The 24790-nt window shown below is 34.3% G+C and overlaps 3 protein-coding genes and 2 non-coding genes across 5 annotated transcripts; 1 reads left to right on the plus strand and 4 right to left on the minus strand.

The window, feature by feature from the left end:
• Nucleotides 1-1656: 1656 nt before the first annotated feature.
• LOC132066942 (solanidine UDP-glucose glucosyltransferase 1-like) lies at nucleotides 1657-4647 on the minus strand. The gene has a single exon (XM_059460127.1). The coding sequence runs from the start codon at nucleotides 4047-4049 to the stop codon at nucleotides 2586-2588; it is 1464 nt and encodes a 487-aa protein (XP_059316110.1). The 5' UTR covers nucleotides 4050-4647; the 3' UTR covers nucleotides 1657-2585.
• A 764-nt stretch (nucleotides 4648-5411) lies between these two features.
• TRNAW-CCA (transfer RNA tryptophan (anticodon CCA)) lies at nucleotides 5412-5483 on the minus strand. The gene has a single exon. It is a non-coding gene; the product is annotated as a tRNA-Trp (tRNA).
• A 5862-nt stretch (nucleotides 5484-11345) lies between these two features.
• On the plus strand, nucleotides 11346-15062 carry LOC132068462 (uncharacterized). The gene is made up of 5 exons (XM_059462060.1): nucleotides 11346-11537; nucleotides 12001-12074; nucleotides 13471-13606; nucleotides 13688-14002; nucleotides 14509-15062. The coding sequence occupies exons 1-5, from the start codon at nucleotides 11430-11432 to the stop codon at nucleotides 14857-14859; spliced, it is 984 nt and encodes a 327-aa protein (XP_059318043.1). The 5' UTR covers nucleotides 11346-11429; the 3' UTR covers nucleotides 14860-15062.
• Nucleotides 15063-16011: 949 nt separating this feature from the next.
• On the minus strand, nucleotides 16012-20215 carry LOC132066943 (annexin Gh1-like). Its single transcript, XM_059460129.1, has 5 exons — nucleotides 19998-20215; nucleotides 19061-19206; nucleotides 18173-18391; nucleotides 16801-17013; nucleotides 16012-16378 (listed from the first exon to the last, which is right to left on the minus strand). Exons 1-5 carry the CDS (start codon nucleotides 20071-20073, stop codon nucleotides 16082-16084), a joined length of 951 nt encoding a protein of 316 aa, XP_059316112.1. The 5' UTR covers nucleotides 20074-20215; the 3' UTR covers nucleotides 16012-16081.
• A 2296-nt stretch (nucleotides 20216-22511) lies between these two features.
• TRNAR-ACG (transfer RNA arginine (anticodon ACG)) lies at nucleotides 22512-22584 on the minus strand. The gene has a single exon. It is a non-coding gene; the product is annotated as a tRNA-Arg (tRNA).
• Nucleotides 22585-24790: the final 2206 nt, after the last annotated feature.

Below are 24790 nucleotides of genomic sequence, written 5' to 3' on the forward strand. Positions count from 1 at the left end.
ACCTGATCCAGCTCATGCAAACTTCACTTCAGGTATTTATCTATAGCACAATAGATAGTGCCATCCCATTACCGAAGGCAACCAATTTGCCACGAATATACATGAACCCTTTTAATAAATGGCAATGTTATTAGCATCACCTTCCCCTCGTTAATGTCGAAACGGATGTATTGTTCATGGCAAATCCCGTTTGAGAAGATCCCCGCTGACATATCTTCACGCATCCTCACTTCAAAACAAGTGTTGGCTTTCCAAGTACCCATCTCAGATAAATACATAAAGATCTGGAAATAGTACTTTCTTCCGGTTGATTCAGGTGATTCTTTCTTAAATCTCTTGAAACAAAAAATTCTATAACTAGGTGATCGCAAAGGATCGAAAGCAAGAGTAAATGGATTAGTCCATTGATATTCAGCATCCACCTTAGCGGATGGTAGAATCTTGAGTTTTCCAGTTGTGGGATTGCTAACACAAAAGCATCCACCACTTAAACGGCAGAGTAAGAGGCCGTTACATGATTGTAAAATTCTGAAATTTTTACCAAGAAACGAAAGAGAAGGCAGAGAAGGTTCCCTTCCTCTTTTTGGGTAAGAAAATATTACTGACTTGATTATTAAATGAGTTAGAAATGAAGAAGCCTGAAGGGGTAAGAAAACTTGGATCTTTTTTAATACTACTGCATATAGTATGAGCATGACGAAAGTAAGGATCTGAGATCAACGAAAACCAAGTTTTGCATATACGTTTCAATGTGAGTAGAGACTTCACAGAGAAATAGAGAAGAATTATGTGTGCAATGCTTTCATTGCTGCGATTGATCTGTGTAGACAGGTTATCGGATGAAACCTCTTCTCCTCTTCATCACTCTGTTTTGTTTCTTTTTCAAGGAAGAAGGCAGAATGAGTACTGTATAGACTTCAGTTTTATTTATATAAGAGGTCAATTTGACGACATTATATACCTTACCATGTAATGAGATGTTCGAATCTAATTACCTGTATCCGGATAATATCAATTTTGGTATCTTAATAATTTACTAAGTTCATAAAATGAAGGGGAGCCTTGGAGCAACGGTACCTATAGGTCACGGGTTCGAGCCATGGAAGCAGCCACTAATGCATACATTAGGTTAGACTATCTACATCACACTCCTTGGGGTGCGGCCTTCCCTGGACCCCGCTAACACGGGATGTTTTGTGCACTGGGCTGCTTGTTTTTTAAGTAAGTTCATATAATAAAATGTAAGATGTTTCTATTATAAAATAACACGCACTTCATTCTATTTTATTGTAGTTTGACTAGACACGGAGTTTAAGACGTACTCCCTCTGTTTCAATTTGTATGTCTTACTTTTCTTTATAGTCCGTTTTAAACAAAATGTCTCTTTCCTTTTTTGGCAACTCTTTAATTCCAACTGTCCACATGACATGTTTAAGACCACAAGATTAAAGGGCATTTTGATACATTCTACATATATTTAATTTAAGACCACAAGATTCAAAAGTCGTTCTTTATTTTATTAAACTCCGCTCCAAGTCAAAATCAGACAAACAAATTGAAACGGAGGGTGTATATGTTATGTGTGTTGTAAAGATCTGGCTCAGCAATTCCTTTAGCTGCAACATAAGTTAGCCATTTAAGCCTGTACAGATTGTGAAATTCACTAAATATTTCACTTTTGAAATGTTTGTAGTCCAATATTTGCTGACATAGTTCCAGATAGATCTCGAATGAGCATTTATGCTCTGGATCCATCTTGTGAGACCATAATATTATCCTTTGCTCCATTGGTGGTTGGAATTTTAGCGCAACAAATTTTCGGTTAAACCAATCCCGAAGGATCAACAGGATCACAGGAAGTTGAAACAGATAGAGAAAATGCTGCATCACTTGCTAAGGCACTGCACACTGCAATAGGTATTCCAGTGCCATCTGTTGCTTCATATATTCCTTCCTTTATTGCACATATCCACGAGAGAGGGACCGTGTCCGGTTGCAACTGATTGAAGAAACAGGAAATTCTGGGTAACTAATCCCAACATAGCTTGTCTTCAAACCAAACGACCCCTTAATGATGTACTAGCTTGATTGAGATTAACTTTTCATAACTAAGGCAAAATGCAGGTATTTAATGGTCTGAATATCAAGGCATATGCACATGCTGAACTAGTGCTAATGCACAAAGATTCAAAATCAACATAACTTTACAGAAATGAGACAGATAGTTTGTGTAATTTTTGTAAACAAAATATTGTCTTGACTGGCACTTCTATGGCTAAGATTATACCACCACGAATCAAGCCGGATTTATGAAACACAGATCAAACTGATGTTAACTCAAGAAATGGCATAAAGCTTCAAATGACCAAATAGGGACAACAATGTATTTAAAGTTGGACAGGAATACAGCATATGATAATGTGTCGTGGCCTATTTGTGTGCTGACAACGTGTTAGAAATAATTTAAGAAATAGTACATAATAGTCCAACAAATGTAGACAAGAGATGTTGATTAATAGGGACTAATCTGAATGATCACAGCATTCACTTAGTCCTTGAAATTGGAAAAGAATTAAACATAAATTTCAAGTGGAGTTGTTGAAAGCACAACGCTTGATTTCCTCAATCAACGCAATGAGATCTGAATGAGAGGAACCTCCTTCTTCACTGGCACTGTTCAGCCTCTCCACCATCAACTTGACATTTGCTCGTATTTTCCTACTGTCCTCTGAATCACACATCAAACGTTTAACAGCCGACTCTATTTTCTCTCTTGATATCACAGGACATGACACAATAAACCCCGAGTTCCACATGTCTGCTCCAACCCTAATTGCAAGCCCGAGCTGCTCCAAAAGGTTAGCGTTGTGAAATTGCTCTGAGAACAAGGGCCATGTAATCAATGGTACACCTAGAGTTAGAGCTTCAAGTATGGAATTCCAACCACAATGAGTCATGAACCCCCCGATTGCTCGATGTTTCAGAATTATTACCTGTGGGGCCCACCCTTTGATAATAAAGCACTTGCCATTCTTGTTCAACATTTCCTTATTGCTGTTACCATCATGATGGTCTTGCTGCTCTTTAACTACCAAAACAAATGGGCAATTGGCTTCTTTCAAAGCTAATGTTATTTCCCTAAGTTGATCATTTGAAAATCTTGTACTGCTACCAAAACAAACAAAGAGTACAGAGTTAGGATCCTGGTCTTCAAGCCAACTCAAACAATCATCAGACTCTTTCCAATTAGGAACAGAAAAATTGGAGTTGTGAATTTCTTTAGACCTTTTGACATCATCTAATTTGTTGATAAATAGAGAGAGGGGACCTACATGCCAACCCTTTCGCCCTCTAATCTTTTCATACAACTCGGCGTAGCCAGGTTCCAGCAAGGAGCAAGTGTTATGAATAATGCCATGGCTACGAAGATCAGCATCTACGACTGACTTTACCATCTTCCCATAATAAGTCTCCTCTTTAAGAAAATCTTCAATCTCGGAGCGTTTCATTTTGATCTCATGAAGTAGGCCAGGGATCGTGAACCTCTCAGAATCCGAATCCACTTTGTTATGAGGTGTGTACTCCCTAAGACAATGTCTGACACACTGACAGAAGAAACTGACTGGTTGAAACGAGAACCTCGGAATGTGCAACTCTTCAGCCAGATCGACAGTCCAATGGAAGAGCATGTCGGAGACAATGCAGTTAGGATTGAGCTGGCGAATCATCTGCTCCAGAGGTTTCTGGAGTAGATTAACAACGCCATAGTGGACTTTGCCAGCTATTTCCACATTAGGGGTGGACACAAGATTTTCAATTCCCTCAGGTAAGCCTAGCACATTTGAGGGAAACTTGAGTGTCCGGATGCAGATGCTGCGTCCTGACACGAGACGGTCTTTATCGACCAAGGACTGAAAAACGAGGGCGTTATGCGGAGTGGTGATGATGGTGACCCTGAGGCCGTGGAAAGCGAAGAGTCGAGCAATTTGTACCAATGCGGTTAAATGGCTCATCATGCTGTATGGAAGGAACACAACATGTGGTGCCATTGTTGTTCAAAGAGCTAGAACAGAAGAAGGCTAAACAAGTGCATTTGATTGAAATTCACATTTATTTGAGGACATATATATTTGTTTGATAAAATATTATGCTCAGATTTGGTAGATAAAAAATCTGATAAAGAAGCATGTGAACTTGCTAAAAATGTTACTAGTATATATCTGATAAAGATTCGTCTGATGAAAGTTATATGAGCATGTGAACTTGCTAAAATATGTAATGCTTCTTGAAATGTAGTATTCCTTGTTATCCTTTGCCTTGAAGTTTTCCCTGTTTTGTTTCTTTCTACTACTATAATATTGCTTCAGCTATCAGCTGGTGCTGTGTATTATATTGACATAATCTTTAGAGTTAGTTAGTTGGTTTTGAAAATCAGCAAAAAGTACTCTTCAACCACCTTCAGCAAAAAGAAAAAAAAAATGTTTGTTTTAAGGGCAAAAATGAGCCAAAAAGGTGAACGGGAGGATATTTTCAGCAAAGTAAATGGATGAAAGGTATATTTAGACTTTTTGATATAGTTGAGGGACATTTTTGGCCCTTTTCTGTATTAAAATTGACTTCCTCATGGAAATTATTTTCCTCCGCATCATTTTCCCTTATAGCAAACACACTCCAAGTGTAGACATAAAGGACAATTACGCATCAGACTCAGACAAGGTCGATTATATGAATTCTCTCTTTAAACTCATATCGAGCCAATATTATACTCCCTCTGTCCCAATTTATGTGGCACTTTTTGCTTCCCAAGATTCAACTGCATGAACTTTAACCAATATTTTAAATGTATTTTTACACCAAATTGATATGAGAAAAATTGCACTTTATAGTACTTTTCATGAAGTTTTCAATATATAAATTTTAATGTTAAATATTGAGTTAATCTAATCAAATTTAACTTTAAGTTTAGTCAAATTGACTATCGAAAAGCCAAAAGTGTCACATAAATTGGGACGGAGGGAGTACAATATAAAAGTAAAAAGTAATAAAAGGTTTGTTATTTCCCATAAACGTATAATTCTACGAATGGTTAACGACTATTAACAAGTATATGACCTAAAGTAAAAATGCTAACATGACTAAACATGAAACGCTACAAACAATTAAAATGAGAAACATGGAATGTATTGGAAATTTTAGCAAAATTGAATTGACCCAGATAATGTAGATGCTGATTAATGCAATTTTTCTTATTGTGCATCTTCGATTCAAATTACTAAAGACCAAACAGAAGATATTCCTAGGGAAAGAATGACAAAACAGAAAGGCGAAAAGGTTAGTAATTAAAGAGAGGAGGGAAAAAAGGTTAGTTATTAAAGAAAAAAGAATGGATCCGATATTGGGATCGGGGGGATTGAACCCGACGTGAATCGAACACGCAACCTTCTGATCTGGAGTCAGACGCGCTACCATTGCGCCACGGATCCTGTTGGTGATAATTGAGTTAGTGATATAGTTTTGACAAGATGTAATTAGAGGTTAAACATGACAAAGATACTAACTAAATACAATTTTAATGTGAAATCACCTTAGAAAGAGATACTTTTCATACTTAAAAACAAAAAAAATGAAAATTTATTTTTGTATTATTCAAAATTGAGCAATTTTGTCCTCGCTTTCAGTCTAATTCTACCTTTGCTATCATTTTTTGTTTTTTTAGTTTTTACCTTTGACACACAATGGAGATCTAACATAAGGACAATTTTAAATTATAGTAAGAAGTAAATCTAGATCTTTATTCTAGAAGAATTGAACATGTAAAGTCCACCTAAACGTTTACGGAGCTAAGATTTGAAACTTATGAATTTTGGATTCTCAGTAGGTGTTTGGATGTGAAATTTGAAACCACGAGATGAAATCAATGTTTGGACATGTCACGCCCCGAACCATGGCCTGGGCGTAACACGACACTCGGTGCCTAACTGCATGTGACCGAGCGAACCACATGGCTTGCTAAATCATCATGAGCGGAATTATAAAGTGAAGTGCATGATGAGCTTTTGTAAAACATAGTAAGTCATAATATTAAATATAAGTACTTGGTTAAGTCGTGAATGCGGACAATATCATAAATGAGCCAAACCGCTAACCAACTCGGAAGTCTAGCATGACACTTGTCTTGTATGAAACCTCTAACACGAGTCCGAAACGCGTAACATACTTGCACACAAGGCCCCAAAGATACCTTTAGATGCAAAACTAAATAAAGAAAGACAATGTTTAAACCCCGAATGAGATGGGGCTCACCAATAAGCTGGTACGTGCAGATCCTAATGAACAGAGGCGCCATCCTGTAAATTCGTACCTGCATCGTGAAATGCAGGCCCCCGGGCAATAAAAGGGGACGTCAGCACATTGAATGTACTGGTATGTAAAACAATTGAAAGAAATAACATGGGACATGGGATAACATGATAAGAACTGAAACTGAAAATCTGGACATGAACATGAGCATGAGCATGGGTACATATATATATAACATAAGTAAAACATGATAAGTAGGGAGAGCATTTCATAAACCGACAACATGATATTACCACGTGGATACGTGGAGTCTGGTACCTCACCGGACCAGTAGAGCCCCCATACCTTGCTAGGGTATAAGGTGGTAACGTGCACGATGGATCCATTCGATTAGGTAAAATTAAGGAATTGTCCTAACCCGGAGCGATCCTTGTCTTATGGTGGCTACGTAGTTTCAGGCTATCTAAGCCTTCTCGGTAACTTGTGCAACTCCCAAAAACATGACCATGATATAGTTGACTAAGAAGCCCATGACTTTCGTGAAATAACTTGTAAATAACTTGTAATCATGATTTCACGAAATAACTTGTAAATATGGTTTCATGAAATAACTTATATTTAGCATGTATGTATCTTGAATCATGACATGAAGATAATTATATAATACAATTGCATGAAAACTTGTAGACATGTAGGATATTCATGAAATAAGCATTTTTATTTAAAAACATGCATGCAAGAACCCATGGAATCCGAGATATAGGTATTCATGGATTACAGACGGATTCTCAATAATCATATGGAGTTATTAAGAACACAATGATAGAATAATAGCAATTCATACATAATATAGTCATGGACATGAACCTAGGGTTGTTATGAGCATGGTGTAGAAACCCTAGTTTCCGTAAAGATTCATACTTTATGGATTAAGAGGCGTGGGGAAGAATAATGATGTTCCCATACGTAGATAGCAACTCTACATACCTGGTAATGCTCCAAACTTGAATTAAAAACTTGAACTTTGAAGAAGATTTCCAAAATCTTGAATCTTGAATCTTGAACCTTGAGATGGGTTTTCTTGAAAACCCTAGGTTAGGAATGATGATTTCTTGTTTAGATTACAAAGATATATATTAGAATTGACTTGAAATGATTAGAATAGGCTTACCTTGGTGTTCTTGATGATGGGAGAGAATAGAAGGTCGTTCTAGGGCTTGAGAGTGTGAAGAATGAAGTGAAAAGGGCTTAAAACGAAGTTTTAAAATTGTTGTCGGACTTGTTTTACGCCCTATTTTACGGCCTGTAAAAGTTTTACTGACCATAGATCCCACCGTAAATCAATTACAGTGATTTGGGCTTTACGACCAATTTTACGGCCAAAATCTACGGCCCGTATAATTTACGGCCCGTAGATTCCACCGTAAATACCGGCAAAAACACTATTTTTAGTAAAACGGCATAACTTTTTGTACGGATGTCCGTTTGACCTCCATAATATATCGTTGGAAAGGTATTTCAAAGATATACAACTTTCAACAAGGAAATTTTCCCAAATTCCTTACAGAAGTTTTCCGTATACCATTTTAATTGAGACATGGTGCAAACTCACTTGAAAACACGCTCCGTATGGTAGGCCGACTTTCCTTTGCCTAAGGACTCTTCTCATGTCTTGATTGGGTTTCAAACACCATTTATACACTACTCAAATTGGGTTCATTATACCCCCATCTTACGAGTCAAATCTTAGGCCGAATGCACGAGGTGTTACAGGACATGCATTTCATCTCATGGTTTCAAAAAAAATTTAAATATGAAACTTGACCCATAAATTTATATTTTGTAAAAAAAAAAAACTCATAAGTTGGTAGATATTTTTAACAATTACTCCCACCAATCATTTACCAACCTTTATTTATGTCTATCATGTGGGAGGATTATATTAAAGAGTAGTTACATTACTATTCATGTTAAATTTTCTTTTTATTGAACTAAAGTTTGATCAATTAATATTGTATTTTTTTAGAAAGGCCTTCTAGTAGTATATTAATTTTGTTATGTACTATGACTTTGTCATTTGGTAAGATTATATAAGAATTGAGAATATTTTGATAGTTTTCACAACTTTTGGGGTTTTTATGTCTATAAGAAAAAATACAACTTAAGAAATTCAAATTGCATGTCCAAACATGGTTTCAAATCATGATTTCATCTCATAATTTCAAACCATGGTTTCAAACCATTTCCAATGACTCCTTATTATTTCAAGTTCTTTTTTGGATTCTCTTTATTTAAGCCTATGGTTTGAAACAGGTTTATCAATTATATTTTAAGTTGTATTTTCTCTTAGGGATAAAGGCACTTAACCCCCGAACTATACTCCTAATTTTTTACGACACGCGCCCTTTCCTGTGGTCCTATTACCTCCAAACTTATTTAAACGGAATAATTACCCCCAAACGCCGACGCCCACTCTCGTTGGGAGAGTGGCATCTGACTCTCGCACATGTGTATTTGTTGTTTTCTTCTTTTTTTTTTTTTTAATTTTTCACGTGTCAATTTTTTTTTTAAATAAAAATAAAAAACTAAATTTTCATTAAAAAAATGTTTTAAAACTTTTTTTTTTAATTTGAAAATTTGATTTTTTTAAACTTTAAAAAAAAAAAAAAACTAAAAACATGGATTAAAAAAGCTATAAAAAAAAGGATTTAAAAAAATTGAAAATTTGTTTTTTTTAAAACCCTAAAAAGAAAAAAAAAGCGAAAAATGATTTTTTTTTAAATATGGAAAAATGGATTTGTTAAAAATATGGAAAACTTGATTATTTTTTTAAAATGTCTTAAAAAATCTTGATTTTCATGATTTCATTTTCTTCAAACCATTTTTATTTTTCAAATAAACTTAAAAAGTGTTTTCTTGCCAAAATGTGAAAAAAGTCCTTATAAAATTTGAAAAAATTAATTATTTTATTAATACGTGGAAAACCTGCTTTTTTTAAAACTAAATGTGAACCGATTTATTTTCAAATTTTTAAGAAAATGCAGATTTTTAAGAAAAATTAAGTTTTCCCTTTTTTATGTTTCTACTCTCTCAAAGAGAGGTAAACACACTCTCTTTGCACAAGCTAATTTTTTAAATAAGTTTAGGGGAGTAATAGGGCCCGGGGAAGGTGGGTGTGTCGTAGAAATCGCGGTGCCTTATCCCTTTCTCTTAAATAGGCACTATCAAAACATTCTCAATTTTTATACAATCTTACCAAATGAGCAAGTCATAGTTCATAACAAAACTAGTACACTACTAGAAGGCTTTTCTAAAAAATACAACATCAATTAATCAAACTTTAATTTAATAAAAACAAAAATTTAACATGAATAGTAATGTAACTATTCTTTAATATAAGCCTCCCACATAAATTAAAGGTTGGTAGACATAAATAAAGGTTGGTGGAAGTTAATGAGATTGGTAAATGATTGATGAGGGTAATTGTTAAAAATATATACCAACTTATGGGTCTTTTTTTTTTTTTTTACAAAATATAAACTTATGAGTTAAATTTTATATTTAAAAAAGTTGAAACCATGGTTTCAAACCCCAAATCATGCCTTTTTGGATGATTTGGGGTTTGAAAATAAAACTGAAATCATGAGTGAAAACGCATGTCCAAACTCTGGTTTGAAAACGCATGGCCAAATGCCTACTAAATTAGTTGAGTGTTCTTCTATTTAGTAGTTTTAGTTACTAACCGCGTACCAGTGCGGATTACTACCTTTTCATTTGCTCTATCTTATTATTGTCTTGCCATATTTTTCTTGATAACATGCTTGAATTTTTTTTTTCCTTTTCTTTCGAACATAGCCTATCGTAAACAACTTCTCTATCAGCGTAGAGGAAAGTATCGTACACTCGCTTCTTCCTAGACTTCACTTGTGGAAATTACACTGAGTATGTTGTTGTTGTACTGAATTTTAAATTAATAACTTGTACATATATAATTAATTTTAAAGACAAATAGATGATTTGAATTAAAGTTATTGAGTTCGTCCGAATTCGTAGCTGATATTGCGGCTCACCCCTGCACATAAATAATACTACAAGATAATATTGCTAACGGGAAAGATACACTTGATCGAAAATTTAATGAAAGACTAAATTAAGTTACTAATTTCAAATAGCGTAGGAGCAAATTTGAATTTTTTCCTTTTAAAAATATTCACTTTCTTAAAAGTTTCCACGTGTCACAATCCTACATCATACCTCAGGCCCCACAAATTGACGAACTAAAAATCTAAACGTGACCAACACAAATAGCTTTTGAAACTCAAACATTTCCAAAACAAAACAATTCTTTTCAAAACACCGAGTGATTCTCAAAACTCGGTGGCATAAAAACGGAGAAAAAAGCCACACCTATACGGCTTTACGGAATGCCAAAACACAGTAAAAATTAAGATCTGAAAGATTGAGATTAAGTCGAAAAAATAAATAGACTTAATGTACAAAACTATGAGGTCTAAATGTAGTCAAAAGTAGAGGAGTAAGTTTAGATCCTTTTTCTCAACAACAACAATAACAACATATTTGCGTAATTCAACAAGTGGAGTGAGATTTTTCTTCTTGAAAAATTTAAGTACGTGGAATCCACCTAAGCTATCTTGGGAAACTATTAATAACAACGGCTAACAAAAATAGTATAATTTACTAACGGTAAGAATATGCTTGGACCAAAAATTTTATCAAAGATAAAATGAAGCAATTTCGATTAGCTTATGATCAAATTTTGTTCAGTCGAGGGTGTATCAAAAACAGCCTCTCTATTATTCTAAGATAGGGGTAAGTTCTCTGTACATTTACCCTCCTTAGATCCCACTCGTGATATTACATCGGGTATATTATTATTATGATCGAATTTTGATTTTTTTCCCCCTCATTTTAAAGATATTATTATTTACAGTTTCCACTATACATGGGGTTCACAATCCACGTGTCATAGGTCCCACAAATTCTAAACGTTACCAACACAAATAATAAGTAGCTTTTGAAAAGCAACATTTTCCAAAACAAAACAACTCATTCAAAATTTCATTTGAAAACACCGAGTATTCTCTCAAAAACTCGGTGGCCAAAAAAAAATGGAGAAACAAGCCACACCACAACGGAATTCCCAAACTTGTACGGCCGACCTGCTGACGTGGACATCGGAGGGCCCACCGCCTTCATCCACCCATCGTGCTCATCATGTAATTTATTTCAATTTTAATTTTCCGTTGATTATTTGTATAATTTAGCCGGCGAGGTTATTTTTGTCTTTTCAATCTTTTCAATGTAGCCTCTTTTCTTCTTGTATTGCATGTTAACCTAATTCTCCTTCTGTTTTAATATATATATATAAATTTTATTTTTATAAATTTTCAAAAAAAAATTTATTAAAAATTTAAAAATTAAATGTGAACCTATTAATTTGGGAGTTTCGAGGTGGTTCTTTTGATCACGTTTTACATTTTTTCTAAATTAAATTATAAATTATCAAACCCTGAAAGATAATCACATATAGCCTGTGTTATGTCACAATCGTACATGCATACAGAGGGTCATATCATATTTTTCTCCTCTTTTAATGACAATTATGTTTCATATGTCATGTTTTAGAGATGGTTTTAATTTTAAGGGTTATTTTTGTCTTTTTGATGTTTCTGTTTGCAGCCTTCTCAGGGAGTTAGTAAGGTGTTGTTTGGAGGGGATATTACTGATGAGGAAACTGAAAGCTTTTACAAAAGGTGAGGGAAAAATAAGCTTTTTAAATTGTTTTGATTTTGTTTAATATTTTGTATTGGGAGGAAATGAGCCCGAAATAATAAATGAATGAATAGAAAGAGGTGTATTATATAGATTTTTATTTATTGATATATCATTTTTGTTTGAATCTTTTTTTTTTTTTCTTTTCTTGTATTGCATGTTAACCTAATATATGTTCTATTGTATTGAAATGAGTCCTGAATTTAGCCTAATGTCATATTTTCTCCATTTTCGATGACAATTATGTTTCACATATCTAGTAATGTATTTAAGGATGTGGAAAAATTATTCTTCATGTCTTCTGGGAGAAAGTATTTAGGCCACGTAGCCCATATTTTGAGTTTGTTACCCGGTTTAGCCCATATTTGTGTATAAACAACTTTTATTCACTATTATACAAGGTTGATACATTATATATCATGTTTTCCCCCACATATAATGCTGTATAATATTGTACAATGTTGTATATTGGACTACGTGGCGTAATATTTTTTTTTTATGTTGGGCTGTATATTTTGAACATTTCCCTTTGATTTTATTCCAATATTCGATAGAGATGATATTTTTGTTATTCTCTGTTGCATTTCCTAGTAAGGTGGTCTCGGATTTGTTTTGAATGTACGATAGAACGGAGGTGTTATTCTCTATGGTCTTGGTTCAAATGCTTTTGATCTGTCCCAACACTTGTTCTATTTGTTATCAATTTGACTTTTTTTTTTTTTTTTTTTTTTTTTTTAAAAAAAAAAAGAAGTAGATTTGATGCTGCTTACAATTGATAGGTTTTGTGACATTTAATCTCTTAACTGATCAACCATTTTACATCTTAGGATGCCTTCGCATCGAGAGACCAATTATTTGGGGCATTGTTGATCAATGCTGGGCAATGAACGTAATTCTGTATAGTAACTGATGTGATTAGGATGCTATTTTGTGGTTGTTTGGTGTTAGAAATTGCAGCTCTGAGAATTTTATCAAGTTAGCTATTTGCGACACATGTTCGACTTTAGACTTGGAGGAAAAATTTGGTGGATAACATGATAAAGGAGGAGTTGCAGTAACTTTGATGACTGGCGTAAAAATAGTTATATTATCATTATTATGTTAACATACATCCAAGTTAAATGAAAGCCTAGTCTCAGCATTTCTACTGTTGAAACTAAACTTTGTGGTAATTCTTTTTCTCACACGACTTGCGACTAGAGGAACCAAAAGCCTGCAGGGTCATCAGGATTATGTTTCCGTGTTGTAACTCGTGTTTGTAGACAAAGAAATTCCTATTGTTTGGAAAGAAAATGGAAAACCAAGTACTGACAATGGCTTTGAATTTGTGTACTCTTATTCCTGGCACTAATCCTGTTTGAAACTTGCTATCTTCAGGAGACCTTGTTCAGGGTATAAACTGAAGGAGATTAGTGGTAGCAATATATTTTCTGCTGGTGGTGAAGATGGTGCATCAGAAGCTGGACCTGTTAAATGTAATACTAACAACAGGACATCTGTGCGGATCGTTCAGGTACTAGTTTCCTCTTATTTAAGAAAACTTAATACTGATTTCAGTGAATAGCAATGATCAAATTTTCCAATGCCATTGTAGCAAGGTGCAAATGGGAAAAGCCAGATTTCATTTGGTACTGAAGAAAAGATCCCCCAGAAGACGCCTACCGCTCTGACAGAAGTGGCAAAGCAGAGCGAGTTGAGTGGAAACCAAGAAACCGAGTCAGATAGCAAAGTGAAGAAGCAGCTTTCGGATGCAAAGAGCAAGGAACTTAGTGGAAGTGACATCTTTGGCCCTCCCATAGAAGTTCCTCCAAGATCAATGGCTGCTGCACAGTCGTTGGTTGCCAAAGAAAACAAAGACATGGATGAACCTGCTCCACGAACTGTGCGTACATCTGTCAAGGTTTCTAATGTAAGTTACCTATTGAGACTTGTTTCCATCCCAACTGATCTACTCATTCCCTTCCCAAAATCTGCTTTCTCACATAGAGTTGAGTATCTCGTGAAAATGATATTTAGATGTAAGGAAACTTTTTATTGGTTTACCGTATTAAAATGCCTCAGGTGGCTATAAAGTTGACAAAAGAAAAAGGTTGGGATTCAGTAAGATGATTTTTAAGCTGGAGCCGATATGTCAAATAACTTTGTAACGTCTCGCGTAGGTCTAGAGTTCAGAGAAAAGAGTTGCAATCCAGTAAGATGCCTTCTAACGTGGAACTGGAAAATCTGTCGAATGACTTAATTTTTATTTTTATTTTTTATAATTTTTTACTTGTTTTAAAGATTTATTTTAATTATATCTCCAATGTTGTCTTACGTTATAGATTTATTGTTGAAAGTTGGCATTAACTCTTCTTGTTTTCCTTATATTGGCTTTTTTAGCTAGTATGGCTCTCATTTCTCTTGTGCATTTTGCAGCCTGCTGGTGGTCGAAGCAATATCATGTTTGCTGATGAACCTGTTGTGAATTGCGTTAAAAAAATACACGACCAGAAGTTTGCAGAGATGATTGGCCATGGCATTTTTGAGGGAGAGACTCCTGGATCTCCAGAAAAGAAAATACATGACCAGAAGTTTGCAGAGTTAACTGGCAATGGCATTTTCAAGGGAGGGAATCCTCCTGGATCTCCAGAGAAGACACTGAGCAGGTCTAAGCTGAGAGAAATGAATGGTAGCAATATATTCTCCGATGGTAAAGCCGCAACCAGAGTTTGCTATGGTGGTGTACGCAAACCACCAGGTGGAGAGAGCAGCATTCGTTTATTTTAAGTAAATCACATCAAACTCCGTGTTACTTATGTTTACTAACCTGTAAATGCAACACATTGGTTGCTTCTGACTCTTGAGGCCTTTTGATACTTGACGTGGTTTATGAATGAGGACTGTAAATTTTGAAGTGTCAATCATGTCATATGAACAATATAAACACCCTAATTCGATTCTAAATACAGGACTATTATCCTGCGGGAGTACTTTTCTGGATAATGCTCATTATATTTGTTTTACTGGTGCTAGCAACTATTCTAGGTTTATCTGTACCATGGATTTGGTGCGGGCTGATCAGTTGATCTATGGTTCTCATATCGTGGTAGAAAATTGTATGATCCTTCCATTGGGATTGTTTTTGGCTAATATTTTCAAATACTGTCCTGGAAATTTTTCTTAGGAAAGAGGTGGCACTTCGAAAGCAATTCATTCAAAAAAATGTTGAGTAGAATTATGTTCTTTTTTGCTTAGTAGGGCAAATGAGCAACAACCAGTTTGAGTTACTATTTTCTTGCAAATATCAAGCAATAAAGTAACTCGTAGCTATAGTCCCAGAGAATGGACAAGATTAAAATGACTACATTCCGAAGGTGCAGTAGCACACATATAGTAAACCGAGAGAAGGTTGCTTGAGATGACTTGGACGTGTCCTACATCAAGCGCATGAGTGAGGAAGGTATTAAAAGGGGACAAGATAGACCTAAAATATGGAACAAAGTAGTTTCAAAAGACATACTGTCTCTTTGAATTCATGGAGACCTCGTGAAAAAAAGCGCATAATGGAAGAAAAGATTTATATAGGTGATAACAATTAGCCGGGATTAAGTTTTAGTAGAAGTACGTCTACTTTAGGTCCAATTATTTCTAGCAGTTATTTTGTAACAATTATTGTGTTTTTTTATTAAAAATAAATAAATAAATCTATTTTATAAAATACAGAACCATGATGAGCTTAAATGGAGCGACATAGGTATAAATAAGGATTCATATAACCGATCCAAACTTACTTGGGATTGAGGCATTTTCCCAAACTTACTTGGGATTGAGGCATTTTTATTGTTCCACAAGATTCATGGAAAGGTGAAAAAGACCGCATTGGACTATTAAGTCTATATAACACAAGAAACTAACTGTTTTGGGACACAGTACCACACATCCTTGAAGTAAACTCAAAACTGCAGAATTCGGGGAACACTTCTCATATCCTACACCATACTTGTGTCATTCAAAGATTTCCATGCCCAAGTAAGGCCAGAAGCATTTTTTCATAATCTCCTGAAGTGTCATCAGAAATTGCACTGTCCAGAGTCACACTGTTCCTCTTGTAGTACTTCTCTTTAATGAGCTCCATATCGACTTCAGCTCGAGTTGCAACAACTCTAGTAAGCGACTCTTCGTCTGTCCCCCACCCCTTCATAGCCAATCGAAGAACTTTCTCGAAGTACTTCTCGGGTTCTGTCAAACACTTTATTGCTGATCTGAGTAAGGTCAAGTATTGATCCTTAGGATTGGCTCTCAAATCCTGCATATTCCCAATGACTAATCAAATAAAATTCATAACAATGATATTCAAGTACTCAAAAACTGGTAGTTGCGGAGGGGTATTTCTTCAAATGAAGACATGAATCTTGTCAAAGGTGGATCCAAGATTTGAACTCTATGAGTTTAGGATACAACTGAAACCAGTGACCATTTGAGTTACTGGATTGGAAATTTAATATTTGTCATATTTAATAGATTTCTTAACACATATACAGGGTCTGAGCCAAAGCTACTAGGTTCGGCTGAACCATAGCTTATTTTGTACATCCGCCCCAGCACCTTTTGTAGAACTTCAAACAAAGAATTGCAAATTGACCTCTTTTGGACAGTGGTTGTAAAATTGACAAGACTTAAGTAAAGAAATCTCAACATGAGTTTCTTGACTGGTGTTTCAGATTCTACCTTGTTGATGGCATTGCCAACTTTATCATTGTACTGATTAAATGTTGCATTGAGCTGTGTTTTACTGCGAATCGAAAGAATTCTGATGAGCTCCTCATCACTATAAGCCTTGTCAGAGATCTTCTCATGTAGAATCTTTGCTTCATCACTGGCCAATTCCATGTTCACCTCTTCTCCCTCATATCTTAGTGCAGTTACAAGAGAAACCAAAAGCTGTTTGGGGATTAATTAGTTTACAGAAGAACCAGCTCAACAATTTTTACAAGGTAATTACATAAGTTACTCTGAGTTTTAAGGAAAAAAAACATTATTTATATCAAAAAGAGAAGTCAAAAATGATACTTGTAACTTTTTATATTGTTATCTCATACTCATTATTATCAAAGGTGAAAATCGCAAAAAACTCTAAGGTCCGGTGTGGCTTTAAGCGCAAATAAAAGCACGGGCTTTAATGAAGAAAGGCGCAAATGGAGAAAAATAATACAGATATGTGCAGTCCAAGATTTAATAATTATAAGCATGAATAACAAATACATGAACAAAGAGACTGAAAAAAGATTATGATAAAGTGAAATATCAATTGTTTAGTATCACCTCTTCAGGATTACGCTCATTAACAAGGAAAAATACGCCTTAGTGCCTTGATGACGACACTGAACACCCGCTAAGCTAGGTGAAACACTCAACTTGTTTTGCGCCTGACAACACTGCTCATACTTTTGAATTATAAAGGTGGCAATTAGGTATAATAGATTATGTGGTAAAAAGTTTAAAATGATTTAAACAATTTGAGAGAGTAAACAAGTTTGATACAACAAAGAAGTTGGACTAACTAAATTATGAAACCAAATTGACAAAGAAGCAAAATTATGATAGTACTAATTATGGAAGCTAAGGACAGACAACAAGGAGAAGGCAGGCAGCAGAAATGCAGAAGAGAAGAGCAAAGATTCCTGACTCAGAGCAGAGCATGTTATTGACTCAACGACACATATGTTAAATGAAGGTAGCTTGCTTACTCTCAGACACTAGTTAGACATAAATACCTTCACTTCATTGATGCCCTTATAATGTGTAATGAATGGAGATATAGGCTAAGTTTTATTGCTTTCGTTTGACCCTTCTTAGTTTCTACTGCTACAGTTAGCCTCACTTTATAATCTAATTACATTAGTACCCTTTTTAGGTTTGCTTTATATAATTTGTAATAGAGCATTCTAAGACTATGTTTCATGAAAAATATCTTTTTCTCTCTATCTCTTCTCTCATTCTCCCTAGCTCCCTCTCTTCTTCCCTTCTTTCTCTAATTTCTCTCTTAATGAGCTCACTGGAGCTCTTCGTATCGTTACATAATGAAAGAATATAAAAGTACCTTACGGAAATCCCCAGTCGAGTGATCAGCAACATCTTCCTCAAGTGATTTCTTGTAAAGAGCTTGGTAGGTCTGCCTCGACTTAAAGAGGTCAACGGAAGACCTGGCACAAGCAATTTCCATGATAATGCAGCTGCTACCAGGCAGACGTTTGATAGCCTCGTTAGCCAAGCATGCATCGCGCTCAGCTGGACCCATTGTCCACAAATGCACTACACGCTGTAACACCATTTGGATTGCAATTACAAGTGGAGGCAGGATTGGAGATGAGGGGATTCATAAAATGCTAAAAGAATGTCATATCTAGCAGTCGAACCCGTGACTTAAAATATCTTTTTCACTCCCTTTGTCATTACACTTTAGAACCTTGTCTTGTGTTAATGAGATTCAACAGCCAAAATGTATACATAAAAGAGATTTTCACCTATGCACAATAATTCTCCCCCTGTTTCAGTTTATGTAACACGCTTTTCTTTTTAGTCCATTCCAACAAGAATGACGGCACACTTCTAAATTTGAAATCAATTAACTTTACACTTTCAGTTTTACCCTTAATGAGAAGCTTTTATAACCATACAAATCTTATGGCATGTTCAAGGACACACAAATGATATGACATGTTTTAGACCGCAAAATTCAAAAGTTTTCAATTTTTCAAGAACTTTGTTTATATTTCACATAAATTGGAATGGACGAAGTATAGTTTTCTGGCGAAGGAGATCCAATTGACCACCCTTGGGCCAATGTGGCTCCGATACTCGTGTTAAAGCAATATTTTGGCTTTGATTTTCTTGGGAATAAAAACGTGTTTGTATCTTAGTGTTGTTGCATATATTCAACAAAATTCTAACACTTACTTATCAGAAGGAGAAAGAAATTGAAACTAACCTGAAAGTCACCTGATATTTCTCCATCCAAGTCCTCGAGAAGATCCTTTTGATAAGTTGCTTCATAAGTATCTCGGATTAACTTACGCTGTGCTGCATTTCTATGACCCAAGATCCGAATAATACATGCTTCATCCGTTCCCAATCCTGCAAATGTTTGGTTAAGATAGCACACAAATTCAGAGGCGGATGTTGCATGGATTGAACGGATTCAACAGAACTCAGCATTTTGACATGAAAAATAGAGATGTATACGTGAAAAATATCAAAAATTTCAACAGATACTAAATTCTGGAAATCATAATTTTAAATGTGCAACGGGTTCGTTCGCATAGAATCACTACATACACATTGAATCAATGACAATCCTCAAATGGAAATATTCCAAATTATAATGCCATCTCCCTATATACAAAAAAATATTAAAATAAGAGGACTAGTAATCTCATAACTTGTTCAACTAGAAAAGCAACTCTTCCTATGTGAGCTTTGTGATAATTAATTAGTCTCAAGTCCAGATAAATGAGGAATGCTAAGGGTCACAATAAAAGAATCTAATTATGATGAGCAATCTTATTATTTTGAAGATGTTGATGAATAATATGATAATAAGACCTTTTCCTCTCAATTTAATCAATTATTTGCAAATTATCATCCACATTATATATTGGACTAACCATCATAATCGAGGGCGGAGCTAGAGTTCTAGTTACGAGTTCATCAGAACCAGTAATTTTGGCCAAAACTTTGTATTCATGTTAAGAAATCCACTCAATATGTCAAAACTATTTATGCATAACCAAGTAAACTGACCTTTTCTATGAATTCAGAACCCGTAAACTCAGAATTATGAATCCGCATGTGATCATAATGCAATCGTTATGAGTAAGATCTGAAGTAATTAATTCATCAAGTTGGTAAAAGAGAAAGAAAGAGACCTACAAAAGCTTTCCTAAGTTGCTGAGAATCCTCAGCTGGAGAAGGAACCAATTCTGGAACTTTTAGACTTGCCATTCTCTCTTTGATCTCACAATGTATAATACTATATGTTGAGAATACGTATTTAAATCTGTGATCTGTTTGTTATTATGTACAATATGAAACAGGACCTGTGATATTGAATCCGATATAAAAGGAAAGACTATTCAGACAGTGTTCATTTATATTACCAAAACGTTACACTTACCCTCAATCTAATGGTTATATGAATCCTTAATATATACATTTTGCACATTTGTAAATATTTGGAGTTTTTATCCTACTAGTGAAATTCTCCGCGCTTCGCGCGGTCATTAAAGTAAAATTAAAATATTATTAAATGTTATTGCTAAATTTTTCTAATTAAAAATATCAATAGTTAATTAACCTTTTCGGTATTCATTAATTGTTATACTATTGTTGTTTTTAGCTATATTGTCAAAGTTGATACCAAATTGAAAAAAGAAAACCCAGTTCAACAGATTTAAATATCAAACAATGACCTCTTTATTTTTTCATCATATTCACATTACAACATTTTGATCTATTTTTTCCTTTTTAATATATTTCTTGATTATCTACTTTCTTTTTCTTATCTTTTCTCTTTAATGTTTTTCATTTTAATAATTTTCTTATGTAATCCTATCCTTCTTTATATTTATCCCAACATTTATGTGAAATGTTAAATAGCTAAAAATAACTTTATAAATAATTTTAGCTATAATTGATAATCTTCCTCTTCTATCTCCCCTGTTAACTTTTCTTTTAATTAATTTTATAAATATATTTTTATGATTTATGTGTTATATTAAACATCCAAAAATAACTTCATAAATAATTTTCGTTATAATTGATTATTTTCATCTTTTTATATCCCACATTTTTTAGTATATATGGATCACATGCCGACGTGCATCAACAAACGTATTCTAATGTCTCGATAAAAAATCTTATCAATGATCTTGCTCTTAAGGTGTTTTTCACAAAGTAACATTATAAATTTTAGAGAGTTCAAAACGTCAAAATTCTATCATCCTCCTTGTCTAACCATTTTGAAAACTTTTTAGATTTAATTACTTTTTTCATCCAAATATTTTACGCTATCTATTTTTGAAAGATTCTTGATCTAACCATTATATTGAATTATGCATTTTTAATTCTTCTTTATGATATAATTTAAATATTTAACAGAATATATCATAAGTTATAAACCGAATTACATATTTTTCTTTTTTTCACTTTTTTTTTCATACCCTTTAGAGGTTGCCATCCTTTCTTGAATAATCAAATCAATTCTCCTTCACCTCTTAATAATCTTAGGCAACATTCTAAAAATTACTTTCTTTTGACTAATTTCTCTTGCCATTTGCTCATGTATTAATATTCCTTGTCATGTATAAACTAAGAAAAAAAAATATTTACCAATATCCCTTGCCATTTTTTAAATCAAGAAAAAAAAATGGTTAACTCATTCCTCGCTAAATGATGAAAAAAGTGAATGATGAATCAAGGTCTAGAGAAGAACAACAATTTCTCTATTGGGGAAGTGAATAGAGAGAGACAAACAACTTTACAAAATTATTTTATTGCAATATTTATTTTTTAAATAGTAAGCTCAAAGAGTTGATGATAATTAACAACAAAGATCTATGAAAATTTGAAAAACTTGATGACTTTTATCAACAACAAAAAATGAAAAACTTGAAGAGCCAATTTTACATATTAATAAATAATTACTTTCATATGAATTAAAAATTGTAGTTTGAAAATTACAAACTAATTTTATATTCTCATGTTATTAGGCTTATTAAAAGTTAATCCACATGATTACATATATACGTACTTGTTTAAGCGTATATGTTGACTTCCTTTTCTTGTTTCCACTTTTGAAAACACCCCGATAAACAAAATAAGTTAGTCTCATCAAAAAAAAAAAAAAAAAAATTAACTAAACGTTTGTTAGAAAATACTACATAAGATAATCAAATTCCTAACAAATAAAAAGAGAAGCTTAGAGAAAAATTGAAATCATTCTCTAAAAAATTCCTTCATTCATATCAAACACCCAAACAAATGCCCCCTACCTTGTGGCTATTCCACTAAAAAAAATATAGGATAACCAAGATGGCTCAAAATAAATTTATTTGAATAAGAGTTGGTGTGATTTTAAGGTGTCATAAATTTGTATACTAAATAATTGGGGGTTATGGACATGAAAGGTTTGGGGGTTATGGATTACTAATATTAATTGGAATTTATGAGTAATGAAGATGAATTTTTAAAATTAAAAAATTGAGAAAAATGAAAGAAAACTTCAAAAATTTGAGAAAAAAAATAAATACTTTTCTTGTTGGAGTATTATATATAGATTTTTCTCACTAGTATACAACGCAAATAGATGAAATTTATTTCGAAAGTTCTCCTAAAGAGTGAAGGAAAACAGAAAACCAAAAAAAAAAAAAAACAGATAGCTGCGACTCCGCTGGGGATCGAACCCAGAATCTCTGGTTTCGTAGACCAGCGCCTTATCCATTGGGCCACGGAGTCCTTGTTGTTATAGCATAACACAGCTTATATATGTACTCTGCATTTTGATTTGTTTGTCTTACTTTTCATTTTAGTCTGTTAAAAGAAGAATGTCTTTTTCCCTTTTTTACAACTTTTTAATTCAACTTTCCCCATGACCTGTTTGAGATTACAAGATTAAAGGAACATTTTGGTACATTCTACATATTTTTAGTTTAAAAACACAAAGATTCAAAAGTCCTCTTTACTTTCTTAAACTCTATGTCAAGTCAAAACTAAACAAACAAATTGAAATGGAGTATTTGTTAACGTTGGAGTGGGTGTGTTTGGTACGGAGGAAAACGTTTTCCAAATATGTTTTTCAATTTCTCATATTTGGTTAGTCAAAATATTTTCTCTAGGAAAATAACTTTTCGAATGGATATAGAAAAACAAGTTTCATTAGTCTACTGGCTCGACTAACATGGATTCATGTTGGATGGGCTCAGTAAGGAGAGTAAGGCACTTCCTTCCAAGAAATTCTCCTTTCTCGGGACTCAAATTCAAAACAAAACTTTGCTCAAAGGAAATAAAACAAAAACTAATAACGTAAATTTGCATTTCAAGCAAACCTCCCTTAATAAGTTAGAAATGTTTTACTACAACTTTTGCATGGGTTCTTCGTCTCTTCTTCGATTACGAAGAAAAGGAAATAACGTTATATACTTTCTCTCTTTTGATTTTTATATTTTATTTCCTCTGGTTAAGGATGGAGGGATTCCAACTATCTGTATCTATGGGTGATTTAACACTTGTTGATAATTACTAACAATGGATCCCCATACTATTATGGAATTTGTTTTTCTTTATGTAGGCTTAATAAGGATAGTTACATGTATAACTACACATATTGAATGGGAAGCCTTGATAGATAACCTGGAGAAGATAACTTATGAGGTCAAGTTTGAACAGACACCAAAGGTGATTCCATCTCCAAGGTAGTCACTCGCATTAGCTTTGGTTAAATATTTTGTGTAACTTACATGTTGGTTGGAAATATATAGAGTAATTTATGATGTTTCGAGTAAGATATAGTCCTTTCTAACGTTTGCATCAGATGGGGTTTCATGGTCCATGAACTCAATAATGATAATATGATCTATTCTGCATTACCCTTTTTTACAACTTCTTTTTTTTGACTTTCTTTTACTCTTCTAGATCTGCTAGTCTGTGTGTATACTATTATTTGGTTATCTAAGGGAAATTTCAACAAAATTTGAATTCTCAAGCTGCAGAGTTAGATTCTTCTTGTCTAACCAAAGCAACAAGATCTAGATATAGGCAAGTAGTACAATTTTTGGGGTTTTAATGTATAACAGAAACGACGCAGGAAAATGTTTCGTAATTCTACAACTATAAAACTAATACAGGCTTTCGTCCAAGTATTCTCTTCATTCCTCGTGCGAATACAACAACAATAACAACATACCCAGTGAGTCCCACAATGTGGGGTTTGGGGAGGGTAGATTGTACGCAGACCTTACCCCTACCTTAGGTAGGGAGGCCGTTTCCCGAAGACCCTTAAGAAAAGCATAGGAAAGGTTAGATACGGGTAAACAATTCAAAGCAATTATGAAAATGAAAACAACGAAAGTGAATAAGCCATGATAAACCATTCAGCAAGCAAAGATACTCGCAGAAATCAAGGGACAAGAAACTAAAGATCAATGCAACTACTCACAAGAAAGGATAAACGCGACTACCTACTAGCCTTCTACCCTTATCTGAGTCCTCCATACCCTCCTATCTAAGGTCATGTCCTCGGTAAGCTCAAGATGCGCCATTTCCTATCTAATCACCTCTCTCCAATACTTCTTCGGCCTACTTCTACCTCTTCTGAAACTGTCCTTAGCCAACCTCTCGCACCTCCACACTGGGGCATTTATGTCTCTCCGCATCACATGCCCAAACCATCTCGGCCTCGGTTCCTCGCATCTTGTCCTCCTACGAGGCTACTCTACCTTTTATCTCCGATAACTTCATTCTAATCCTATCGCTCTGTGTTCCACATCCATCGCAGCATTCTCATTTCCGCCACTTTCATCTTCTAAACGTGAGACTTCTTGTTGGACAACACTCCGCCCCCATACAACATAGTCGGCCTAACCACCACTTTGTAGAACCGACCTTTGAGTTTTGGTGGCACCGCTTGTCGCACAACACTGCGGAGGCAAGCCTCCATTTCATA

This window comes from Lycium ferocissimum, chromosome 8, assembly GCF_029784015.1.
Source record: "Lycium ferocissimum isolate CSIRO_LF1 chromosome 8, AGI_CSIRO_Lferr_CH_V1, whole genome shotgun sequence".
NCBI classification, from domain to species: domain Eukaryota; kingdom Viridiplantae; phylum Streptophyta; class Magnoliopsida; order Solanales; family Solanaceae; genus Lycium; species Lycium ferocissimum.

Coding starts and splice junctions, on each gene's coding strand:
- LOC132066942 (XM_059460127.1), bottom strand. CDS start 4,049: ATGGCACCACATGTTGTGTTCCTTCCATACAGCATGATGAGCCATTTA.
- LOC132068462 (XM_059462060.1), top strand. CDS start 11,430: ATGGAGAAACAAGCCACACCACAACGGAATTCCCAAACTTGTACGGCC. Junction 12,075..13,470: donor ACTGAAAGCTTTTACAAAAG/GTGAGGGAAAAA, acceptor TGCTATCTTCAG/GAGACCTTGTTCAGGGTATA. Junction 13,607..13,687: donor CATCTGTGCGGATCGTTCAG/GTACTAGTTTCC, acceptor ATGCCATTGTAG/CAAGGTGCAAATGGGAAAAG.
- LOC132066943 (XM_059460129.1), bottom strand. CDS start 20,073: ATGGCAAGTCTAAAAGTTCCAGAATTGGTTCCTTCTCCAGCTGAGGAT. Junction 19,207..19,997: donor ACTTAGGAAAGCTTTTGTAG/GTCTCTTTCTTT, acceptor AAACATTTGCAG/GATTGGGAACGGATGAAGCA. Junction 16,379..16,800: donor TTGGCAATGCCATCAACAAG/GTAGAATCTGAA, acceptor GGGAATATGCAG/GATTTGAGAGCCAATCCTAA.